A 25,851-nucleotide genomic window follows, 5' to 3' on the forward strand; every position below is an offset into this window, starting at 1 on the left:
TGTAGTTTTTGTTGCCACCAGCGATGCTACAGCGGTTCTCTTGGTTTTTGTTTTATGTTATCACTTATGGGCGTGCGTGCGTGTGTGTGCATGGAGTTAAGCCCAGGCAGCAGACAGCACAGAGGCAGGGCAGGGCCTGGCTCTGTGGTCTTGTCGCCCAGGCATTAACCCTTGATTTGCTGCTTCTCAGGCGCCTTGGCAGGCCCCGGCATCTCTGGGGCTCTGCCCGCCTGGAGACCGGGGAACGGGGTTGCAGTACTGCCTGAGGCAGCGGAGATTGAACGGAATGCACGGGGAAGAGCTTGGAACTCAGTCGGGTACAAAGTGAGAGTTACTAATACGGAGCCCTTCACCAGCTGGCTTGGGAGGGAGGGAGGTGGGCGGAATCCTCCCTGGAATGAGGGTGAAGTTGATCAGTGAGAGGGTGCCTTGCAGTTACTTAATTTCCCCCTTTTAGATGAGTAGAAAGTTTGAAGGTTTTCTTCACTGTGTTTACTGGCGGTTATTTTTGAAATTTTAAACGATCTCCTCCTGTCCTGGGTCCTTTCATCTGTTAGGGTTTTCTAGGATTCTGCTTCATGAAAGCGGCATAGTAAGTCGTTTGGAATTAAACTCATGTTAGCTGTCTTATTTCATTTTTAAGTGAAAGGAAAAACTGTCACCGCTGTGTGGCTGTTGTGGACAGGACCGAAAAACTCCCTCTTCAACACGTGTTCACGGCTAACGCATCCTTTGATGCCTCCGACTTCCAAGGTGCAGGCGTGATGATGACGGCCATGTCCTGCTGGACATCACGTTTTCAGTTTTGATTGCTACGGACCATGGTCAGGCCATGACGAATTGCTCCCAGGTGACAGCCACCACTGTTGCTTATGGAGCGTCCCCTCTGCGTGCTGTCCCCTTCACTGGGGACCGCCTGCCACGAGAGGCCAGGCCGCAGGGGCCCCGCGTCGGTGGGGTGTGAGCGCGGTGCTTCCGCAGGTGGTTTGGAGGGGCAGGGAAACTGCCCCCCGCTTCCCGGCATCCCGTGGTCCCAGTGAACGGTGCGGCGGCCCCCGCCCCGCCGCCATCCGCGGGTTTGCCTTCTGCGGTGTCAGCTACCTGTGGTCGCCGTCCGTCTGAAAATATTAAAATGAGACTTTCAGCAGTAAAGAATTCATGAATTTTAAATCGCACACGTCCTGAGCAGCCTGAGGAAACCCCGTGACATCCTGCTCAGTCCCACTGTGAGGCAAAGGACCCTCCCTCCGGCGTCTCCTCGCTGTGTGCACAGGCTCCCTGCCCGTGAGTCACCGAGCGGCTGTCTCGGTGCCCACACCGCCGGGCGTGTATCACTGTGCCCGGTTCAAATCGCCCTTACAGAGTCTGACGCGGCGTCACCGAGCCGCGGACCGTCTGTGGCCGGTGCCAAGTTCACACACAGAGGCCTCTTGTTTGCCAGTATCCATGATTAGTAAACAGCAGAGAACGAGAAACCCTTGCGTAGCAGGGGAATATTATCTTTTTCCTCCTTGTATAAATTCATAGGCCTTTTGGTCTGTCCCTTCTGAAACGGCATTAATTTAGAATTCCTTGTCTATCTTGATTTCTAGTGGGATTCTAGGCCACACAGCTTTGGAATAAAAATAATACTTGGCTTTTGCTTCTATTGAGGGTAACCTGTAACAGTCTCGCAACCCTGGCCTTTGGTCGGCTTTAGAGCTGCTCGATGGTGGTGTCCGGATGTGGGCGTGGTCCTCATCCTGCCCATCGGCCAGAGGCACTGGGATTAAATGAGACGGCTCCTGTGAAAGGCTCGTGTCTGGCACGCAGTAGGTTGCTCATTTGTCCCTTGGCCTGCACATATTTACTAGTTTTTAGAACACCGAAAAATGTTTCTCTGACAAAACCAACAGCCCCATGAGAGTAATGTGTAGCAGTTATTTTCATAATTATTTAAAAAAAACTAACGTTTCAGATAAAAATGACTGAAAATCATAATACACCGAATATATCGTACAGGTTTAAAATGTTAACATTTTGCCGCAGACGTCTTAAACTCAGAGAGAAACAAAGCCACACAGACGTGGCGCTGAGCCCCGCCCTGCCTGCACCCCGCCTGTCCCCCCACCCCACGTCCCTGAGACCGCCCTGTCCCTGCGGTGCTCATTCTCACCTGCCGCAGTTGCAACTTCTACCTCGTAGCTACAGGTTCCAAAATAGTATAGTGTTGTGTGTTTAAAAAATTTACATAAGCAGAATAATATATATCTTCCGAACTCATGTTTTTTTCTTCACTCATTTGAGACTTACGTTGTAGCTAGAGCTAGTTTCTGTTAGCTGCCGCGTAGGATTTTATTGTATGAAATATACCATTATGTATCTAGGTGCTTTATATGTGTTATTTAATTATTATAAAACACTCTGAGGGCAGTATTTTTGACTTGGTTTCCGAGCATGTACTCAAACCCACGTTTTCCCAATTCCACCATGCGATGCTTTTCATAGTATTAGGCAAACGAAGTTGGCAAGCAGAAGCTTGCAGGTGCTCCGGCAGGGCTCTGGGATCTGAATGTGAAGGGAGTTGGTGGCTGTCCGTCCTCCTGGCCTGGGGCGGCCGAGACCAGGGCAGCCCTGTCTTCCCGGGATGGGGCTGCAGGTGGAGGCCCGGGGCTGCAGGGAGCAGGGGCAGCGGTTTGAGACGCCAGGGAAGCCCAAGTCTCTTTCTGTCCGAGTGGCCAGACTTGGGGATCAGCGATACCTGTGAGGCCTGAGCGGCAGAGGGAGAGGCGAAGGCTATGAAAGAAGGGTAGGATACGGACCCAGCTCTCGGGGAACTCAAATCTGGCAGGAGAGGCCAAATGAGCATGAAACAACAACCGCACGCACGTAACTCGGTGCACACCGTGCTGAGCCCCTGGTCAGCTTTCTCCGAGACGGGATGTTCTGTATTTTTCTCTGCATCTTAATTTCTAATTCAACAGTATCTTCTGGAGCTCCTCTCAAGGCATCTAGTATAGAACTAATTCATCTTACAAAGCCTGTGTAATCGTCCATGCTATGGACGGATTATCATTTATTTGACCATTCCCTTATTCAGAGGTTTTTTTTTGCAGTAAATTGCTAAGAATGGTAGCACTTAATGTCTGGGCATGCGTGCGTGTCCCTGTGTGCACCGGTGGCCTGGTTTCTGCAGGAGGGGCTACCCGGAGTGGGAGGGCTGTGGAGAGAGGTGTACCGTCTTTTAACTTCGAGAGGTGCTGCAGTACTGCTCAGAGAGCTACGCTTCGTATTGCCCCACCCCCCAACGTGCGTGCGTCCTCCGTCTCCATCGTCACTTCTGATCATTATGACATTCTTGTTTTAAGTGTCCAGCTGGATAGAAAGTGACACCCTGCTGCTACCAGTTTCTGGGGACCACTAGAGAACAGGAACATCTCTTTGGACAATGCGCTGGCCATTTTGATTTTGCTGTCTTGGGCACGGCTCCTCTTTTGCCTCTTGTTAGGAGCCTTAGGGTTTTCCCCTTGGCTTGTCTGTAAGAACCGTTTATGTAGAGTAGGTAGCCACCCTTCCTCAGCTATGTTACACATTCTTGGACCAGCTGTATCCTTTGTGTCCTGTCTACCAGCCAGTTCACTGAAGGATTGACAGCAGCAGCCTGAGCTGCACCAGCTCAAGGAACGGCCTAACGGGGCTGGCAGGTTAACCAGCCTTCGGAAGGGCCCGGGAGTGGGGCCTGGTGTTGACGGGCGTGAGGCAGTCAGCTTGTTGGGGAACGTGGCGGCTCACCCTGTCGGCTGGGCGCGCTTCACGTCAGCTGTGCAGGTGTCCCCCACGTCACAGGGAGGGATACGCACACGGACCCCGAGGGGCAGGAAGGCAGCGTTCGATCCCTGAGCAGCTACCACGTGCTCAGCTGGTGTCTCTCCCGCGTGGCGATAGAGTCCTGAAATCGGTGTCATTCTTTTTTAGAAATCACGCCGCCCTCAAAGCCCCACCCCCCGGTAGTGGGCAAGGTGACGCATCACAGCATTGAGCTGTACTGGGACCTGGAGAAGAAGGCACCGCGCCAAGGCCCGCAGGAGCAGTGGGCCCGGTTCTCCATCGAGGAGGAAGACCCCAAAATGCACACTTACGGTATCATTTATACGTAGGTGCAACGTTGAGCCACTCAACATTTTCCTTCCATTTCCTGATTAGCTGGCATGGGTCTACCGTCTCTAAAAAGACTCATTTTGAAATTAAAGAAAAGAACAAGCCAGCATTGGTTGCATTCATGCTTTTTCTAAATTATAATTTTTGGAAAATAACTTTAGCTCTAACTCTGGAATTAACTCTCCTGGAGATTTGGGAGCTTCTTTGGCTCCTGAAATATTCTAATGGTATATTTAAGAAATCTGAAATGTAGAGACGGAATCAGAGGAGAGTTTGACGCAATGACGGGAGGGTCCCATCAGGCGGGTCTGTCTGCACGTGTGGGCTGAGGCCCCGCGTGTCTCCCCAGGGGCAACTTGCCGACCTCCGGTCCCACCTGCTGTTCCCTTGTTAGCTCCTTGCCAGCCACCTGCTGCCCCTCTGTGTCAATGGGGCCACGATGGTCCCACGTCAGGTCTTCCTTGTTGCCTTGACCTTGAACACATTTCCTTCTGGTTTTACACGGCAGTTCCCGTCAGATAAATATCTCCCCTCAAAGGGCCATTGCAAGTAGCTGTCTTCCACCCGGACATTTTTTCTCATGCCCCCTAACAGTTAGCTCTGCTGGAACAATTGCACCTTGTTTCTTTGCTGTCTCCTGACCAGTATTCAAATTCAGCAACAGGCGGAGAGGGTCCCTGCTTGTGGGACCTTCCGCCCCAGCTCCTCGGCAGTGCCGGGACCTCGCAGCCCGCAAACTGCCTGTCGCAGGAGTCGATAAATGCGTGCGCCAGGAGTAATTAAGAAGCCATTTCTTTGTTGGTCTTCATTCCAACTCTCATTTCTTCCCTTTGACAGCTTTATCGCAAAGGGCCTCTGTGTTTCAGGAAGACCAAAATGAGATACCAATATGGTTTCAAATTAACCTGTTAATTTTTTGATAATTGTAGGCTCATGTCTGGTTGTAAGAAATGACACAGGGATGCTGCGTGGCTTGTGCCTCGTTCCCAGTGGTGACAGTGTCAAACGCCGCAGTGCGGTGTCCCTGGCGGGCCGGCGGCATCGGCGCGTCCAGGGCAGGAGCCGCGCCAGCACTAGGCCTCCTCGCGGGCGGCCCTGTGACCAGGGAGCTGCTGTGAGGCGTCTGGTGACGCATGAAGGCCGCAGTGCACTCCCGAGGGGCCACACCCCTGAGATTTGACAGGCAATTCTTTGCTTTCCTAATTTTATTTTACTTTTTTGATAAACAGTTCTTCCTACCTAAAAAAGAAACGTGCATTTATCTGACAGGTAGTTACCACATGAAAATAATCCCTGGCCTGACGACTCGGAAGTGCTGTTTCAATTGTCATACCTGGTGCCCTTCTATGTTAGGTAGCCATTTCCCTCTAACGGCAGGAATTATGGTATTGTAAGTACTTCTATGGGGACATGAGAAGACATCATTCTGTCCCTCCATTTCCCTCCTACGCTGAGCTGTGCCCTGGCTGGTCCTCGGGCGGGGCTGGCGTGGTCCTCGTTCACTCCCTCTTCGCTGTTCCCCTTTGCGGGGCTGCCAGGTGGGCGGCTCTGCTGGACAGACCCCTGGGCTCACCGACCGCCAGCCCGGTGCATCTGCCTTGCGTTTTCCCCGGGGACCCGAGAGCTGTGCGCAGGGACCTGCCCGGGTGCCGACGGGCCTGGCGGGCGGGCAGCGAGGCCTCCGACCCCGGCGCTGCGGGCTCCTGTGCGATTCCAGCGGTGGCTCGGGAATTAGTTGACGCAAGCTCCGGCACTAGGTGGCAGAGTGAGACTGTGTTAATCTCGATCACTGGCTCTGGGTGTCCTTAACACTGGCAAGTGCCTCTCTTTGAAAAAGCGATTTTGTCTAGAACACCTGCCCTTGGGACGGTGGACTGGCGTGCCCCTCCCGGCTGGCCAGCGTCTGCCCGGGGCCCCCACCAGGCTCCCTGTGCCGACCAGTTCTTTGCGGCATCCCCAGACCCTCTGCTGCCCAGCGCGGTGGCTCACGGAATGAAGCGGCTTTTTTTCCTCTTTTGCCTTCCATCCCTCCATTCTGCCCTGCTCCACGACTTTTCTTTTTATTCTTCCTTTTGTCAAATTGTCTTTAATGGGTCTCTGGTGCTCCACAGATGAAGGTCCACCTCCGTAGACTGACCTCTAATGTCCTTGACTGAGACGTGGCTTTCTTGTCTCTTCTGAGGGGAACGCACCCAAGGATCCACTTCCCGTTCCCGGGCCTTGCCTTTCACCACACGAGCCTTCGGCCGTTGTCCCTTTTTGGACAGACTGGCCCCTGCCCCGTCCTTCGTTCGGCCCAAACCAGACCCCTGTGGTAACTGGTGCCGTATCGTGCGTTTCATTCATTGTCTCAGCGAGTGTTCACAGGGAGACCCTCCCGTGTGCCAGGAACTGTGCTGGGCCCTGGGGACCCAGCGCTGGGCAGAGAGGCGGAAATCCCCCCGCCCTGTGACATGGACACAAATGGGAAATGGGCCAAAGAAGTACACGCACAGTACGCGGCAGGAAGTCAGAGTCCCCTTCGGGCTCTCAGAGCTCGCCTCCCGCCCGCAGCCCCTGGGTGCACCGCCCGCGCCTGCGGCCCCCATTTCCCCTGCACAGCCCAGGCCGGTGGGGCGGCCTCCGCCCGTCCCTGTGGCCGGCGGGGACGAGGGCATGGCCTGGTGTGTCTTGAATTTTCTGCTCAGAATGACACAATTCTGCTGCTGCTGCTTCAGCGCTCCACGCAGGTCACCCAGCCATGTCTGAGCGCAATGGGGGAGGCGCGCAGACTCTTGGGGGGCTGATACCCGCGGGCAGTAGCCGCGACTCGCGCGGGCAGCACTGAGGTCTGGGCCTGCGCAGCCAGCGCGACAGAGGCGGGAGGCGGCAGGCGCAGCAGCAGCGCAGGGTGGGGCGTCGGGGGTGAGGTTGTGGGCGGGGGCGGGGAGCGCCGGCTGGAGGAGGGGGTTCTTGGGGCGGCAGCAGGGGCCTGGGTGGCAGTGCCAGGGGCGGAGCCCAGAGAAGGCGGGGGACTGACTGTCCGCAGGCGCAGCAGTTAGTGTCTTGCGCTTCATGTTTGCTCAGCTCTGTGTCAAATATTTGCTTATTGACTGCCGGCAGAGAGAAGGCGCGCCTTCGTAGAACTCTGCAGTTCCCGCTCTCGTGGAAGGCGTTAGAAGGCTCCTCTGCTGCCACCACGGGCAGGGTGGGCTGAGCCTCCCCGAGGCTCGATGGACGGTCTGCTGGTCACCCGTGTCTGTGCTGTCCTCGGGAGCCAGCCCCTCCTGCGGACTTATAGCTAAGTCTGCGCTATAGTCGCTGTGGGCACCCCAGCGGTCACCCCAGCGGTCACCTGTGTCCCCTGCTGTGCCCGGCCCCCTCCTTGGGGCCATCCCTATAGATACTGTGGGAGCGCCCAGCCTCGCACAGAGGTGTTTGGTAACATCCGTTCTCTAGGACACTTCTGCGTGTTCCTCTCCGGGGTCACAGAGGTGCTGTTGGCTTCAGGGGGATCGCATGGTAACACTGGATTTTGAGGGGGGCACGTTTGGTCTTGTCTTGGTCTAGAACTATGTTATTGACACCTAGCAAGCAGACTTGGGCATTCTGGCCTCAGTGAGCTCCTAAGGATCTTCTCAGATGCCACGGACCACTGAGGGCGCGGTTTCTGTGCGTCAAGTACCTGTTGTGGTGGACCCGCGCTCACGGCGGTGCAGCCCATCCGTGTAGGAGACTGTGCGTGCCAAGCTGGTGTAATTTAGATTTTAAAGTTACTAAGTTTTAGCTCATGCAGTTTTCCTGAATATTTATCTTTGTTTTAGAGCTTTTACTTTTATGGTAAATGCATTTATACCTATTTTTAACACTCCTCTGTGCCTTGGTTTCTTAATTCAAAGGTCGGTATTATTTCTTCACCACCTTGCGCACAGTTTCTTTTTTGCTGATACACGATGCCTCAGTTATCTGCTGCTGTGTAACAAATGACCCTTGAGTTTGGGGTAGAAGCCACTCACACATTTTCCCACGAGTTTGCAGCTGGGGCAGGCGGGGATGGCATGTCTCTGCTCCCCGTGGTCTTGGCTGGGGCTGGAGGACCCGAATGGCATCCCTCGGTGTCTGCCGCCTCTGCAGGGGCGCCTGGGACAGCTGGTGGCCGACGTGGCTTCTTCCTCTCCCTCCGCTGTCTGGCGTCTCTTGGTGGGCCGCCCCCACCAGGCGGCCTCGCCCTCCGGCGGGAAGCTGAGCTGCTCCACCTGCTGCAAGCTGCAGGGGCTCAGGAGCAGGACCTTGCAGGCGCCCTCAGGCCTCGGCCGGAGCCCTGCAGGGAGGCGCCATGCGAGATGTGTCCTTTGCGCGCGAGGTCCTCATGGTCTAGCAGGGGAGCCTGAGCTAGGTCAGCTCAGACCTGTGCCAGAACAGACAGCGTTCACAACGCGCCTGCTCTCCTCACGCCTGCCAGAGGACGCCAACTCAGTCCCTGGTGTCATGTGTCTCTCCTCCTGTCTAGGGGATATGCCACAAGGCACGTCGTGGAAGGCCTGGAGCCGCGGACCCTGTACAGGTTTCGACTGAAGGTCACCAGCCCCTCTGGCGAATACGAGTACAGCCCAGTGGTCTCAGTGTCCACGACCAGTGAGTATGCAAATGCTGGGAACTCACTTATCTGAAGAGAGAAGGCCATGACAGGCAGGGAGGAGGGAGAGCAGGCTGCCTCTGGCTCAGTGTGACCAGGAGCAGAGCCGCTCCCACTGTTAAATGCCGCGGCGGTCTTATGCCCTGGCAGGGCCTGGCCGTCAACTTGGACGTCTGCTTGTGCAACCAGTCAGAGCTGGACCTGTGCCCGCAATGCCCGGGTGCTGCCTTGGCGCAAAAGGGCGGGCACCTCTCTCAGAACACGGGCCAACGGGGCACGGGCTGGGCGGGCGATCTTGCCTGGAGACCCAGGCTGCAGGTCGCACGGCCTCAGGGTCCGGGGGCCAGTCCGTGTTTTGTCCTTTTGGACAACTTCCGTGTGTGCGCCTTGACTGGATGCACAGAGCTGGTTCCCAGGGACGCTGTGCGTCGGGGAGAAAGGACAGCACCGCTCGTCCACAGATGGGGGAGGGCTGCCCCTCCCCGCCCCGCCCCAGGTCACAGGAAGGGCGCTCATGTTCTCTGTGCTGGGTATTCGAAAGCATCTTGAAGGTGCGTGTGCCCAGCGCCATTTTGACCTCGAATGTTGTAAAGGATAAAATGGCCAGAACTGTTTGCGGCCCACTCACTGGGAGCACAGACATGTTGGTTTTTTTTTTTTTTCCTTTCTTTTTTTTGGTTGCACACAGGAAATCTTCCTCTTGTGAGTAAAGTCATTTATGAATGCAGTTGCTGTAGCATGTGGCCCGTGTGTGTGCATGTGTGTATTTTTCCTCCCTGTGGCTTCCCAGCGTGTCTTTTAGGCGCCTAGTCATGGCCGCTTTTGTGGGGACTGAAGATAATTCAGGTTCTCAGTTGTCCTATCATCAGTTGCAAACAAGGCATTAGGGGACCGATGTTAGTTTAGCAAACTGAGAACTGAGTTACAGTGGAGAGCACCCTCGCGCGGGCATTCCCAAACGGTGCTGTGCTCGGCTGGCTGGTGGGGAACCGAATATCCGAGGAGACTTCAGAGGTGAATCGGTCAGGTGTGGAGGTGGTCAGGACAGAGGGCTCGTCCCTTGATGAGAGGACTTCGAAGGCATTTGCCTGCATTTGGGAGCCATTGAACTCCTGGAGCTTCAGAGGCGGGAGAAGGAGGCAGACAGCAGGGAGGGTGGCTAGAGGCAGGGTAGCGGGGGCAGTTGGCACGTAGAGCCCGGGGCTAGGTGTGCTCTTGGGCCACCGCCCTGCTCCCTCCTCTCCTCCTGCTGCCCCCGTGACCCCCAGGCCAGCCCCACACTCCTCTGCCCCCTCTCTCCCCTTCTCTCTGGGGCATCGCCCTCCAGCACCCGCCCCTGCCCCCCGTCCCCTGGCTTGCCCAGCAGTTGCACGCAGAGCTCTGCTCAGGGCGGGGGCCCCGCCTGGCTTCCCGTCTCCGGCTGCCCTGTAGCTCCTCCTTGGCCCAGAGCCACCGCCTGTCCCCTCCTCCAGTGCTCTTCCTGCGTCTCACTCTATGGGTTTATCTTCCTCATCTCCTGCCTGCTGTGCACTGTGCCGGGGGGTGGGCGTGACCGGTCAGGCACGTCTAGGACGCTCGGCCAGGCGCATGGGTGGATGGGCAAAGGAAAGGCCTGAGGCCAAGCTAAGAGGATGAGGAGAAGCACCTGTTTTCTCAGCTCACTCTCATGGCTGCTGGAGCTGGTCTGCCTCCTGCCAGCCGGGAGGGGCCCCCTGACCCGGCGAGGGCCCCCCCGGCGAGCCCCAGGTGGCCACTGCCGCCTCACACCACGGCCGGGCCGGGGCGCGGTCTCTGGACTTCCTGCCCAAGTGCACACAGAGAGGGTGCAGGTGCAGAACCGTCGCCCGCTCGCCTGTCAGCTGACAAGGGCTGTGTGGGCCAGATGGGCCTTGTCCGTGCCAGGCAACCGCTCTGGTGGCCCAGGACGTTTGTCCCTGCGGCCGGTGGCTCCCACGGGCAGTGGGACGGGCCTGCTGCAGGGACAAGGGCGTGATGGAGGCTGGGCTTCTGGGCTGCCCCCGTGCGCCGCGGCGGCTCCCTGCGTGTCCCAGCACGGGCGGCACGCTCTCGGCCTTGGGCACCCCGCACACTGCCGCTGGCTGCTGCTCCTGGACCTGCTGTGTAGTCACGGTGCCCAGAGCGGACTCTCTTCAGGAGGCAGCACATGCTAAACAAAGAATTAAAAATGTGCACATGATACAAAACAGTGGAAGTTCTGCTGTGGGTGGATAATTTGCATTCAGTTTGAAAGTGTTTTAATGAATCATGCACTTTGTTTGAATAAAGGATGCTCAGCCTCTTTTTCCCAGGTAAAGAACATGAGACGCCTGCTTAAATGAGGCATGCAATTTTAATCAGCTGGGCCCTTAAAAAGAAAGAAAAACCGCTGCCGCTTGTTAATTGGCAAATCTCTTCTCCAATGAGCTCATCATTTATTCACCGCTGTTAATGGAGACTTAGGTTCCACCATGCGAGGCGTTATCGCCACATTACAACCGGGGGGTGATAATGTAACTTCTGCAGCTAACTGAGCCTCTTAACAGCACAGGAGTGGGGCTCCCGAGGGCCGCCCCGCCCCGCCCCGCCCTGCCCTGCCCCTGCCCCGCCCGGGAGTGGTGGCCCGGCGGCATGCGGTCCTCCCGGCCAGCCCCCCGACAGCCTTCCCTCCAGCAGCCTCAGTTCAACACTGGTAATTGCAACACGCGGGGTAAACAGTGGAGAACAAGGGCCAATAGGCCTTTCTTATGTTCAGTTGCTCAGATCGACGGCCATCGCCTGGGTCAGGCCCACAGAGCCTTTGGGATTCGGGGGCGGGAGCGGGAGCCGTGCACCGTGCGGCGCCCCCAGCATTTCCTCTCTGCTCTTCACGCCTCTCGCCTGGCGTGGGAGCAGAAAGACCTGCTCTGCTCTGCGGACAGGACCTCTTTCTTTCCTGTTTTCCCGTCAAGCACATGAAAACACCGAGATGTTTCCATGCGTCGGCCCACCCCTGCCCGCCTCTGTGTCCTCCGCCCGTGGCCGCAAGGGGTCGACGAGGCGACGCTGAGGAAGAGCTGTCCCGCCGAGTGACCGTTACTGCGGCTCTTTGCTGGAGCCCGGGAGCCGGGGGATGAACAGCTGCGCTGTTCTCCTCCCTTCCTGGAGCTGCCCCTTTGTTCTCAGAATGAGGAGTGAGAGCACTGATTGCTGCCTCTTGCAAGGGCCTGAGCCGGCGGCAGGGTTAGGTATGTCCTCACACCGGCAGGCCCTGCTCCCGACGATGCACAACCCCCAGCTTCTAAGCACGGGGTGAACGTCCTTCGTTTTCGGGTGCTTGCACGCGGCCGGGCTTGCAGGGCGGGACGCACCGGGGAGCGAGCTCAGCAGGCTGGCGCGCTGCGTGCGCTTTGACAAGTCTCTTCAGAATCCCGAGGAGTCAGCACTTTTCTGGCGCGTTGTAGGGTTTAAGCACCTCTTTCATGTAACAATTTGCGGGGGGCGGGAGAATCACATTTCCTTATTTATGCTGCCTGTTGTATTCAACACTTGGCACGAAGGGAAGCAAACAGTGACCCAATGGCCACCTTAACACTCACTACACACCCAAGGAAGGCGTGTGGCCGGGCGCGGCTGCCGCGAGCGCCGTGGCGGAGGCCTGCCCGGGCGGCCTGGGACGGCCCGCTCGGCCGTTCTGGCTCTCAGTGCTGTGGTCTGCAGGGCAGTGTGAGAAGCCCTAGACACAGAATGAATGTGAAGTCCTAGACGTAGCTTCATTAGTCGGATGTCAGTTAGGATGCCGCACTTTGAGATTTAGTGGAATAAGATGAACTTCCTATGTCCTTCTAGCTGATTTTATGCAGATTCCTTGTATTTTCAGTAGCAGTTGAAGTTTGAGAGTCTCAGGAGTGGGGGCTGTTTGGGGACAAGAGAGACCCTCCCACCACAGCGCCCTCCCCAGCTTTCAGGGGAGCGAGAGCGAAGGGAAGCTTCCTGTGGGTTTCGTGTGCCCGCTGAAGGATGGGTGGGTCGTGTAATGGACCGTTTTCGGTCCCCGTCCCTCTCGCCCAGGGCTCCTCCCCTCAGCGCTGCAGACACGGGCGGCCGTCCTGTGCCATCCCTGGCCCGCACTTGCTCGATGCCAGCAGCACCTGCCCTTAAGCTGTGACAACCCCAAATGGCATCAGACTTTACCAAGTGTCTTTTGGGGCAACCTCTGCCCTTTTCCACTGCCCCCAGCGGAGCCACCAGGCTGGGCGTGACCTCCCTCAGACGGCCGGGCATAGTGTGGGCATTATCTTTGGACAGTTCATCTTGATACTTTTATTTAAAGCTCTCGGTTTAAAAATATGTGTGGAATGATGAAAAGGAAGTATAACGTGGCTAAAAAGTCTTTAGGACATTGGCAAGCTCCAGCAGAAAAAACTGTTATTTCAAAACATTTTTAACCAGGCTTAAAGGAATTTTTCCCAAAAAGGAGAAAGGTTATCGGTTCAAGGTCACTGATGGCGACCCCTCTTCCTTCCGCGGCCCCGTGCCCCGCTCTGCTCTGCACATGCCCAGCTGAAGTCCTCTGAGGAGACCGGGGGCCCGTGGCTCCTGGGCCTGGGACTCTGTCCGGAGAGCTTTTCCTCCAGAAGGAGCTGTGGGGGGAGGGTTTCACTTCCCGTCTGGTGGAGGGGGCCGGTGGCCCCTGCGGGCCAGGCTGTCAGCTGGGTGGGGGCACACGGAGCCCTGGGAGGTGGTCCAGTCCGGGGTGCTGTGCGGGGGACAGAGGAAGCAGGGAGGCGGTGGGTGTGTCCTTTGTGGGGTTTAGAATATCACCAGGCTGAACATGAGCGCCGCACTGTGAGCGGCCGGGGGAGAAACGTGTCTGTCCCGGTCTCTCTGCGACCTTGGCGGCAAGGCTGAGCGCCCATTCGTTGGATGAATGGGTGAGACCTGGGAGGTGACTGGAATGGGGGCTTATCCGCCCCCTGCCTGCGGGGTCGGGGAGATATTCTGAGTGTGGGAGGCGGGAGGGGAGGTGGCCTGCCTCGGACGAGGGCGGCCGCTGGCCCTTGGCCGGCGCCTCCACGGCAGGCGCGCGCTGGGGCTCACGACGTGCCAGATGCGATTCTAAGAGCTTCTCTTTATTCCATCGTTAAGCTTGATCATAATTGTTTAAAACAGACAGTCATGGAACGTGAAACAAATGGAGCCTTGAAATAAATGCCTTAGAAGGTGGGCTTCTTTCACGCATCCCTTTATTCTCCCTCTGCTCGTGTTGGCGCTGCCGCTCCGTTCTCTTCTTCGAAGAGTCACGCTGCCGCGTCCGAGAGAGCACCCCCTTCCAGCGCCTTCCCTTTGCTCCACGCTGTTCCTCTGACTCCTGCTCTGCTCTCCTTGGCGGGGGCTCTCTTCCCTCTCCAGCTTTCCGGCCACGCCCGCCTCTCTGGGTGGGACGCCTTCTGCCCCACCAGCGCCAAGGAGACAAGGCCAATGTGAATGATATATTCCTGGGAAGATTGAAAATTTGGATTTCAAACGTTAAAGCAGCCTGTCTCTTTTTCATTTGTTGTTCAAGTAGTTTAGAGGCTTTGGCAAAAGAAAACCCAGCATGTTGTGACAATTGGGGAGCTTTTCCTTGCACGCCAGAGACATTTATTAAGTCTTATGAAATCCAAGAGGATTATTTTCCAATGTTATTGGACATTCACAAAGCAATACTTCTATAACTCGAAAATGTCCCAGGCCTTTAGGACGATCTAAATGTTCTTCTTTTAGAATATGAAAACAACGTGCTTCTCAGGAAAAGAGGGCATTGATGGGAAATGTGAGTATACCTATTGGAATGGCCAGGTGCCTTCTTGGGGGCAAACAGAAACTTCCCCTTGGGCCAGAGGAGGAGGAGCTGGGACAAGCCTTCTTCATTCTACAGGGGCTGGCAGGAGTCACGCCTGCTTGAGTGGAGTTGGTAGGGTAATAATATGGGTGTAATAATTTATAGTTTTAATTCAAACATTTCACCTAAAATGTCCTATGGTGTGCTCGAGTGCGATGTTATCGCATTACAGAATTATGTAGTTATGATGCATCATCAGCTGATTTTTGTCTGCGCCCAGTCCAGGGATCAAACCTGCAACCTTGGCGTGTCAGGACAATGCTCTAACCCACTGAACTATGTGTCCAGGGCTACATACTCACGATTTTGTAATAAAAGATTTTGTTATAAAACAGGGACGTTATTTGGGCCAGACCCTGTATTTCAGATGACTTCTTTCCGTCTGCTTTCCCCAGGAGAACCCATAAGTAGTGAGCATTTTCACCGAGCAGTCAATGTGAATGACGAAGATTTGCTGGTTCGAATACTTCAAGGAGGGTGAGAGAACGCTGCCATTTTGATTTCTTAATTTTAATTTTTAGTGCCCACGAAGTGCAGAGAAATGCATGGTGCAGCTTTATTTTCTGAAAGCTTCCCATGCCTTTGACGCGGGTGCCCGTGTTGCCCTCAGGTGGCTGATGTAAGTGCAGCATCGTTAGCAAACAGGATGATGGAGCCGCATGTACGCGTTCTTGTTGGTACTTATTTACTGCAAACTGGAAAAAGGACATTACAAGTCTGGTTATCACATTTTCTTCGCAGAAATAATTTTTGACTCTTGCTTGTATGCCATGGTTTTTAGGCAGATTTTGACCCCCAAATGCCCACATCTAATTCTGATGAAGCAGAGGAATCACTAATCAACTGTTTCTAATTCAAAAGGCTCTAAAACAGGGGGGCAATGGCTGGTACGGGGGCTGCAGGGGGTATTTGAAACTTCTCCTTCTCCTTCCTTTTGTGGTGCTATTGTAAATGTGATTGTATTCCCAGTTGTTTTCTCTTTTTTAAAAATTTTAAATTGAGTTTATTGGGGTGGCATTGGTGAATAAAATTGTGTATGTCTCGGGGGTACACCTCTATAACACATCATCTGTATATTGTACCGTGTGTTCCCCACCCCGCGTTGAGTCCCCTCCTGTCACCGTCCGTCCCTCCTTTACCCCCCGCTGCCTCCGCGCCCTCCTTCCCTCTGGCCATCTCTGCACTGCTGTCTGTGTCTATGACGTTTTCTTTGGCTTGATCCCTTCGCCCTTTGTCATCCAGTCCCTCCGACCGCCTTCCCTCCGACAGCTGTCAGTCTGTTCTCTGTATCTATGAATCTGTTTCTATTTTGCTTGTTTATGTTGTTCATTAGATTCTATATATGCATGAAATCATGTGGTATGGTCTTTCTCTGAGTGACTTATTTCACTCAGCACAATACCTTCTAGCTCCATCCATGTTGCTGCAAAAGGTAAGATTGCCTTCTTTTTTTCTGGCCGGGGAGTAGGGATTCTTTTTGAACCAGAAGTTCTGAGTGCCTTAGAAGACAAGTCCCCTGTAACCTGGGGCTCCGAACTTTGGGAAAGAGCAGGTCCCCACAAAAGTTGGAAACTGCTAGGCGGGGGGTGTGAGAGCTCTGTATTCCTCTTTGGGAGCAGGCTTGCATGCCCGTCGGTGACATGGGAGTCAAGGGGAAAGCGAGGGTGGCCGCCGTGGAGGCTCCTGTCCCCTGGAGCTGAGAGTCTGCGTGGAGACGGGGTCCGTGCTCCTTGAAGGGGCTGTGTTCTTCACGGAGCGTTTTATCGGCTTGCGTAATGGTTTTGAGTTGAAGGGAGTGCCTCTTTGAAGTGAAATTACAGCAATTTTCTCTCCTCTTCTTGTGAATTTGAATCCTTTAAAATATTCAGCAGGGCAGTCTAGGACAACACCAATTTAATGGCCCAGAAAAAATTGGAATTTTCAGTAAAATGAACCATTTTAGCCACCTGTGCCCCGCAGGAGACGTCAGCTGCGAATCCACAGGGAGCCGCGCCGAGCATGCTAATCTCTCTGTGTCTTCCCCAGCAACGTGAAGGTTGATGTTCCCAATAAGCTGGGCTTTACGGCTCTGATGGTGGCTGCCCAGAAAGGGTACACCAGGTGAGCCCCGCCCGCGGATCTACCCTGCGGGCGGTCGGAGGGTCCTTCTCCCAGAGGCGCCCGGCGGGGGTGGGGGAGGAACAAGGGTGATGGGGGAGCCCCCCTTTTTCTCTTTCCAAAATTGTACCCTGTACAAAAACAGCTGGGCGAAAACTCAGCCGCTTTTCTCATAAAGTTATACGACATGCAGGAGAGAACGTGAAAATGTATAATGACGTGGTGGGGAAAAGGTTGCCGTTTAATTATATTTTACACTATATTTTATATATCCTGAAACAACTGGTTATTGGAATCGGAATTTCTTTAAAAAAATAAAGAGAGATATTAATTCTGGAAAACAGGCTTCCCGGATAGGTTGCTAAGATATCGTTTTCACTGATATGCTTTATTTTCTCTCTTCCACATGGAGATAGACTTAAATACTAATAGCTTATTTTTAGTCCTATTCATATTTTAACTACAATGTCATTTTGAAAAAAAATTTATTTTCATTAAGTGCTGGCATTTGATAATATATTTAAAATGGTCATTAAATTGACAGTGAACTATAGTTGGATGGTCCAATTCGTTTATGTGGTACAGTTTGTTTTCAATGGATAATTTATGTAAGGGTAAAATGTCATTCCCCCCCCCCCATCTGAGGACATTTTTTTCCATTGCTTTTAGAGAGAGAGGGAGGGAGGAGATAGGCGGAGGGGAGGGAGAAACATTGATGCGGGGGAGAGGCATCAATTGGTCACTTCTTGGACGCACCCAGACCGGGGATCGTACAAACCCAGACCTGGTGTCGCATGTGCCCACGCTGGGACCGGGCATCAAACCCACAACCTAGGAATGTGCCCTGACAGGAGTCGAACCTGCAACCTTTGTGTTATAGGACGAAGCTCCAACCAACTGAGCCATACTGGCCAGGGCATCCATTCTTTTTGCTGCTGTTGTTGGCGTGGAGAGGCAGGGTTCCGTTTTCCGGTTTAAGAGCCCCTCGACTTTAAAGCGGGCTGGCCGCCTGTGCAGACAGGCAGGAAAGTGCCGTGCAGCTGTGTCCTGCACAGAGTGCCGGTCGGCTGTGGTGGGCGACTGCAGGTTCCTACCATCCTAGCTCCTGATCCAGCTCCTTTACCTTCTTTCCCTCAGGCTGGTGCAGCTCCTCATTTCTAACGGCACGGACGTGAACCTGAGGAACGGAAGTGGCAAGGACAGGTAGGTGATTGGAATGGGCCCTAGATGTTCCCAGGCTTGTGTTACTGGGCTTTGCATTTCTGACTTAGTGCAAAGATGTGATGTAGTTTTTGTTTTTGTTTGTTTGTTGGTTTTGGACAGTGGGAGCAGTCAAGCACCCTATCACAAAGGAAAGATGGGATAACAAAAAATGGCTAATTCATTTCCTTGTCACTTCACTCAACGGGCGTCTGTTATAACGCACGCACCTTCCGCCAGTCAGGGCCCGGCACACGCCGAGCACTCAGGGGTGACGGTTGTAGGTGTCGCGGCCACGAGCTCCGTGCGGGGCACCAGGCGCTGCGCCCCTTGGCCCTTTGTGCCCCGCCAGGGGCTCTCGCTACCTTGTGCTTCACTCTGTGAGCCGAGTGTCTAGTGTTTCCGAAGAAGCTAACAGCAACCCCAAGGCATGACCCAAGAACCTCTCTCGGGGAGCGGGCTGAGTATCCCACGGGAGCAGCTTACGAAAACACACAGCTTCCGGAGGCGAAGGCATGTTCGAGAAAGGCTTCAAAACAACCACTGATCTAGTACTTAGGTCTCATCACTTAATTTAAATCAACTGCTCTTCATTGGCTGTCTGCGGCGTGCCGGGCTCTGCTTGGCGCTTGGGGAGGACGGCGAGCAAAGCGCAGGGCCCCGCTGGCACTCCGTCGCTGGTGTTGCGCCCGGCCCCGGCTCTGTGGCCGCAGACGCGTGTCCCGGGAGGCTGATTCCGAGGGCGGCCAGCCGCTCCTCGCCGTGCTCGCTGGGCACAAGGCAGAGAGAGATTTGGAATAATAACAGTTTAAAAATCACTTGCAAATTGAAACATTAGTGCTCCACAGAGCTCTTAGGTAATTTTGGAACTAAGCCATCAATCAACTCAGGAGAATAATACCAATTTAAAAAGGAAAATGAAGAGAGAAAAAGCTGGAGAGGCAGGAGAAGGAAAGAATTCAAATAGCAGTAGAAACTGATTAATTAAACAATAAAAATTGAGAAGTGTAAGTGTGACCTCTTAAATAAAAATCTCTGTAATAAAATAGACCAGTTTCTAGTTTGTAAATCTAAGAAGAAAGAAAAAATTAGAAAATTGAAAGGGTACATAATGGCAGTTATAGAGAAAATTCAAGCATGAAAAGAAAATGGTGCATTTGCATCTAAAATAGCAGATTTGATCATTTTATTGAAATGGGTATTGTTGGTGAGAATAACACAAACCAATGACGAAGATATTGAAAAAATAGGCTGTTTGAAGGAAAAAAATTAAGTGAAACCCTGGCCTTTATATCATGTACCAAAATAAATTCCAGGTAAATTAAGAATTAAATGTGAAAAACAAAACCATAGAAAACTACTGGGAAGCACAGGCATGTATCCGTCCGATCTTGTAAAATGAGAGACAAAAGGATCACACGAAATCACTAAGAAAAACATTAAGAATACATTACTCCCTCTGTAAAACCTAATTGCAAACCTAAGGACAATCTGAGGACTTTTTTGCAGACATTATAGACAAATGACTGGCATTTTTAACATTTAGAAAGTCACACATACACCCCTCGAAACACTATACAGAGTAGAACAAAGCAGTTTACACAAAAAGACAATTCATAGTGGAATAAATGAAAATGAATATGAAAAATGTTTGGCCCTGATAGTAATAAAGAAATTAAAAATGGTCTATCTATGACAGTGTCCACTAGAAAATGATACTAGTGCTGGCATTGGGCGAGTGTAGCGGGCAGAGGTGTGAATTCACCCAACCTTTCTGGGAGGCAGCTTGGCGGTGTCCCTCCAAAGCCAGCCCCGCAGCCCCCGGGAGGTGAAGGGCCACCCTCCCCCAGGGTGAGGCTCTCTGGGGACGAAGGCGCGTGGGGTCCTGGGCACTGGGCTTGGGCCTCAGCACCTGGCGTTTGATTAATCACTCAGAGGCTTGGTAGAACACTTCAAAATTTTAATTTTTTTATTACTAGCAGGGCTGAACATTTTTATATTACTTTTAAATTTATTCGGCTATGAACTGTCTTTCCCTGTGGGGAGACCTTCCTCCCCCACACCCCAACTCTTTATTTGGAGAATTTTGAACGTGTAGAAAAGTTGACAGGATAGTACAACAGACAGCGGCCTTCTTCCCGCCTAGGTTGGCCGGTCGTTGACATTTTGCCATAGTTGCTTCTCTTTACAGTTTTATGTGCTTTTTGGGGGGCTACTTCAAAGTAAGTGGTAGGCATCGGGACCTTCCACCCCTCGGTCCCTCCGCTCATATCTCCTAAAGCCAGGACAGCATCCTGCGTGACCCATCTCATCGGTCCACCCAATCCCCCAATGTCACGGATGCCCGTCACCCACGGGCGCCTCCTGCTTGTCCCCCGGTTGGCCTCCCACTGCTACGCCTGGGGCTGCGGGACGAGGCTGTGGACCAGTCGAGGCCCTCACGTTGCATCCGCTTGCCTTGCTCTTAGTCTCTTTTATTCTAGGCTGACCCTATAACCTTTAAAAATCTCTCTCTTTTTTCTCATCACAATGACTCCTCGAGGAGATCAGACCAATCATCTTGTTGACTCACCCTTTTATCCCTTTAGTTAACATTGGGGAACAAGCGTGGTTAGGTTCTGGGTACGTTCTCAGCAAGGACACTTCCGAGCTTGTAGAGTAGCTTCTGGAGGCCCGAGCCGCCGGTGGCCCCACAGTGGGGGGTTCTAGGTTTGATCCTTCGGCCAGGGTGCGGCGGCCAAGGCTCTCCTGGTGAAGATGGAGTTTCCCTCTGCAGCTGGAAAGCCGCCTCGGGCCGCTGGTCCAGCACCGGGTGAGCAGCCTGTTCTCCGTTACTGTTCTCTGTTAACCTTTTCCCAGGTAACTTTAGTGCCCACCGAGGCCCCTTGCCCGAATCCATGATTTCACTGGGAGTTGCGCAAAAGTGACTCCCTGGTTCCGTGACTCCTTCTGCATTTATTCGCCGGGAGGCTTCTGTAGAAGGAGCTTTTCCTCATCGACAGGGGGTGGGACTGCGTTTCATCCTCTGGCAGCAGGGGACATGTGTGCTTTCTGTAATACCGATATTTAGGGAAAGGGAAAAAAATTCTCTTGTGACACCAAACTATTAAACCAGCTCTTTACTCTGTTTTGAATATCAGCATGGACTGGTGGGTGTTTTAAAATTGCAAGTTTTACTCAATTAGAGTGATTATTTTTTATTGAGATATAACGTATATACCATAAAATTTCCCCTCTAAAACGCGCATTTCAGCATCTGAAAATATACTGACCCGCTGTGCGGCCCCCTCCTGCCTAGGCCCAGGCCGGGCTCTGCGGCGGCCCGGGGGGACGCAGTCTCTCCCTCCCGCTGCCCTCCCCGCCCCAGCCCGAGGCAACCAGCAGGGCTCCCTGGAGCCAGAGGCCAACCTGCTCGGGACCCTCGGTGGGCAGGCCCGGGCGGAGGCGGGCTTCCGGGCGCTCCGTGGAGAGAGGCGGGCAGGCTGTGACGGCCGCCGTCGCTGTGTTACTCTCTCACGCGCTCAGGACTGCAACCTCCTTTGCCAGCCCCTGTATATGGAGTCATATCAATGCGGCATTTTGCCCCGGCTGCTTCTATGTATCATAGTGTTTTAAGGGTCATCCGCGTTGTAGGATTCATCAGAGCTGCATTCCCTTTTTACAGCCAAATGATATTCCATGGTATGGCTATGCTGCATTTTGTCTACCCACCCACCAGGTGCTGGATGCACATACACTGTATGTGAATAATTTCCGTGGCTTTTCCACTGATACCGGGGTTTCTCCCTTAGCTCTAAGCCAGGCGGGGTAAAATGTGCCCCTGAGCTTGGCGATGGGGCTCCTGGCCCGACACCCCCCTCCGTCTGTTGCAGCCTGATGCTGGCGTGCTACGCGGGCCACCTGGACGTTGTGAAGTACCTCCGGAGGCACGGCGCTTCTTGGAAGACCAGAGACCTGGGGGGCTGCACGGCGCTGCACTGGGCCGCAGACGGGGGCCACTGCGGCGTGATCGAGTGGATGATAAAGGACGGCTGCGAGGTAGGGGCTTCCGCGGCCCGCGCAGCCGCCTGGGGAGGGCCTGGGACGGCCTGCCTCAGGGTCTCAGAGGAGCAGGGCCTGCCCCTTTCCAGCCAGAACCGCTGTAACGGTGAGGCTTCAGTCTGTCCCAGAGGTTCCTCTCGGGTGGGAAGAAGGAAACGGCGCCGACGCCCGAGCAGGACCTGGTTCCGCCCATGTCACCTGCACTGTGGGCTCCCTGTCCACCCCTCATCTGCCTCGTCCTTCCGTCTGCCTGGGCCTCTCCCAGGGACAGCCCAGGGCTGCAGACGCACAGGTGCTGGGGGCTCACACAGCCACAGCCGCTCTGGTCGCTCTTGTTGCCGTTACAATTGGATTGTTTCCCCCCTCGGATTGCTTTAAAGATTAGTCCTTTCGCGAACTTCCAAAGAACGAGCGGACGGTAGCAAGCACAGACTTGGCTTAGCAAATTGAAGTGCAGATGGGGCTTCTGGAGACAGGTGACTGGAACTGGCTCAGTTACGGTGACTGCTGGCAATGCCGAAAGCTTTATTTAGTTCGAGCCTTCCAAGGAAGACAAAAGTTCCAAGGCATGGAAATAGGAATAAAGAACAAACGCCACCCTAATTATGGCTGCAAGACGGTGTAGGGCGCTGAGAAAGTGAGGGGCTGGCTGGAAGATACGCCCAGGCTGAGGAGAGCCCGGTCGCCGGGAAGGCGTTCATAGGTTTGCTCCGCTCGGTCTGCGGAGCGTGGTCCAGGCAGGGCCGGACTCACGGGGTGGGCTCTCGCAAGTCCTGCTGCCCCTTCCTGGGGGCTGAGAAAAGGGTCCCTTGAAGGGACAATCTTAGTCATTAAGATAGTCCTTTTTATTGCATTTCTTGTCTTTTAGAAACATGCACAAAGATCTGGAGGATGGGCCTGCAGGCCTGGGTGGTGGGCCGGGCCAGCTCCTCCTGTTGTGGCCGAGACAGCCACGTGGCGCTGGCTTGGTGATTTGTAACACCCCGGCTCATGGCTCTGGCCCAGGGCAAGGTCTGTAGGTGCAGACGAGGCTGGCTTTGGATGGAACAGGGGCGGGTCTGTGCCGTGAACATGGACACACGGGAATTTGGCAAGTGTCGGCTCTCTGGGCTTCAGATAGGAACACGTGGCTTTGGGGTAAATTCCGTGTTTTTCGTGGTGCTGGAGCTACTCAAATGTGTCTACTGTAGATTCTGTGTGGCTGGCAGGTGGCGGGTGGGGGGCATCAGGACGAGCCCCTCCGTGGTTGGCAGGTGGTCCATGGCCGCTTTGGGGGACCATGGGAGGGACCTGGAGGGAACTGGGGTATGGCTGCCACCCTCACCCCACGTACAGGACCTTTATACTGAGAGGGGCTGACCCACGCGGGAGCCTTTGCTGCATCCTCTAAGCCATGGGGCCTCAGGAAAGGTTTAATTGTTTATAAACCAGGACTACAAGCCCCGACCCCTGCCTGACCCTCGGGACCAAAGGAGGGAATGTGTGGGACATGCACTGAAAAATGTCTAAAGCACCATGGACTATGAGGTGGTCATTTGTTATTGAAATGTGCTGAAACCTGTGGCCCGAGAGCTCCTTGTTGTTTGCGCGAGGACAAACCGCAAACCCTAATGAAGTCGCGGCGGGAAATCTCATACAGACAAACAACCTGAGACGCCCCACAGGTTCCATGCTGGTGTGTTCCGGCAGCTGCGGGTGTCGACGAGTACGTCTGACACAGAACGAGGCGTGCGTCTCTGCCACGCACACGGGTGCTCGCTCAGGGCCTCGCTTCCTGGGTCGATGAGGCCTCCCTGGGACACAGAGGCGGCGGCCTCTGCTCCCTCCCCTTCTGAAACATGCCTTGTAAAGCTCCAGGCTGAGGGCTCTTGGCGTTGGGCTGATTGATGGGAAGCGGCCGTGTCTGCGCGGGGCGGGGGGCCCGGGAAAAGGTCCCGGCCGGCGCGCATCCCAGGCTAGGATCCGTGTGCGAGACCTGGTTGCCTGGTGTTTACCTGTAGGCGCCTGCTTCAAACTGATACGAACTGGCAGGTATAAGGGTGAGAGTGTATAGTGCCATCTTGTACCAGGAGTGATTTAAAGCTGTTAACAGAGATACTTAAAAGTAAGCAAAAGGAACTTTATTTCAAAAACAGGCGAGGCCAGGTAGGCAAGAGAGACTAAGGCAGGTGGTTCACTGGGAGCCAAGAGTGAGGTGATGATGTTTGATTCCCTTTTCCACCCCCTCTTTCCATGTGAACCAAACGTGGCTGAGGGTCCCTGTGGGGAGCTCTGGGGCGTCTCAGCGCCCTCCAAAGTGATGCTAACATAGCTTCTCGCCGCACGTACATCCATGTGAACTGAATTGGCATGGCCCACTCACCCCTTACTGGGTCTGGAAAGACCGCCATCTCAGCTCGGGGGTTTGGGCAAGCGAGGATTCCTTGGTAAGTTTCTGATGAACGCTTTTAAGAAACCGAAGCTGGACTGAGACCTATTCCTGCGGCCTCCTCACAGGTGGACGCGGTGGACACTGGCTCCGGCTGGACCCCACTCATGAGAGTGTCCGCCGTCTCGGGGAACCAGCAGGTCGCCTCTCTGCTCATTGAAGCCGGCGCCGACGTGAACGTGAAAGACAAAGATGGAAAGACACCGCTCATGGTAGGCCAGGCTTCAGAGCGCAGCCTGGCCTTCTGCGGGGCTGCGCGGTGCGGGGTTCTCTCTGAGCAGGCGATTCGTGTGGGCTCTGCCGCGCCGGAGCCCTGGGCTCCGGTCACGTGTGCTTCCCCATGGCCTGTTACTAAAGGCATGACAGTGTCGCCGCCCTGTTTTTTGTTTGTTTGTTTTTTTAACAAATACCTCTTTCAGAGTCGCCCACCCCCTCCCCAAGGCCTTTGTAGGGTCAGAACAGATCTGTGGATACAGAGAAGGCACTGCCGCCTGTACGCTCTGGCCCAGCATTTCCCATGTCATTTCAGCGTGGAGCAAGGCAGGGGCCACTTCCTATTCCTTGCAGGTGTCACCGCTGTAGGGTGACAGTACACAGGCCTGCCCGGCTAAGCGCCACGGCCCCGCCTTTGAGGAGGCCGGCGGCTCTCCTGGACCTGCCTGCTCAGGGGTGCCGCCCACGCGCCCCGCCTTTGTTTTTTCTTCTCAGGTGGCTGTGTTAAATAATCACGAGGAGCTAGTGCAGCTACTTCTAGACAAAGGGGCGGATGCGAGTGTGAAGAACGAGGTGAGCGGTCCGTGGCGCTTGTGGGCCTTCCCCTGGTGGGGAAGGAAGCGCGTGCGTGAGGTCGTTTTGTTGTTTTCTCTTTCAGTTTGGCAAAGGCGTCCTGGAAATGGCCAGAGTGTTCGACAGACAGGTTGGGATCCTCTTTCCGTCTTTCCAGGCTCCTTTTGTAGTACTTAAGACAGAAAAAAAACCCACCACCACCCCAAGCCCTTGGATTACATTCCTCTGTTTTTGTTGATCCAGAATGTAGTCTCCTTACTGGAAGAAAGGAAGAAGAAGCAGACACCAAAGCAGCCAGCTGTCCCTTCTGTCCGCTGACCCGGGCGCCGCTTTGCTCCGAAAGCCGGGTGACAGAAAGCAAACCATGACCGTTGCCCTACACACGTGCAGTCTTGCCCCTTCGAGGGCTAGGCATTTGGTTATTTATTTAGTTGAAGATTCACAGTGACTTTTGTAACATACATCCGTTCCCACTTTGAAATACACCTCTTTACCCAAGTGCATGAGACTGTACTGTCGTCTGTGGGCACCGGGCATCTGCAGACGGGGGTGTCTGCTTGCACTTGTGCCTGTTGGACTCAGAGGCGAAGCTGCACAAACACACACAGTCTCCCACGTTCCCCCCCGCCCCCTCCCATGCTGTCCTCTGAACCACTCCGGGACCTAGTGGGGATTGTGTCCCTTGCG

General features: G+C 54.4%; 1 protein-coding gene across 1 annotated transcript in view; it reads left to right on the forward strand.

The window, feature by feature from the left end:
• FANK1 (fibronectin type III and ankyrin repeat domains 1) overlaps positions 1–25,482 on the forward strand; it is a 51,824-nt gene extending 26,342 nt beyond the window's left edge. Inside the window, exons 2-11 of the mRNA XM_054581687.1 lie at positions 3,955–4,132; positions 8,627–8,751; positions 15,008–15,089; positions 16,638–16,712; positions 17,847–17,912; positions 21,782–21,947; positions 24,447–24,590; positions 25,087–25,164; positions 25,250–25,294; positions 25,408–25,482. Of these exons, the coding sequence (XP_054437662.1) occupies positions 3,955–4,132; positions 8,627–8,751; positions 15,008–15,089; positions 16,638–16,712; positions 17,847–17,912; positions 21,782–21,947; positions 24,447–24,590; positions 25,087–25,164; positions 25,250–25,294; positions 25,408–25,482 (1,034 nt within the window). The remainder of the gene's footprint in view (positions 1–3,954; positions 4,133–8,626; positions 8,752–15,007; positions 15,090–16,637; positions 16,713–17,846; positions 17,913–21,781; positions 21,948–24,446; positions 24,591–25,086; positions 25,165–25,249; positions 25,295–25,407) is intronic.
• Positions 25,483–25,851: the final 369 nt, after the last annotated feature.

Source organism: Pteronotus mesoamericanus, unplaced genomic scaffold (assembly GCF_021234165.1).
Source record: "Pteronotus mesoamericanus isolate MK-2021 breed Mesoamerican mustached bat unplaced genomic scaffold, CSHL_Meso_final contig_657, whole genome shotgun sequence".
NCBI classification, from domain to species: domain Eukaryota; kingdom Metazoa; phylum Chordata; class Mammalia; order Chiroptera; family Mormoopidae; genus Pteronotus; species Pteronotus mesoamericanus.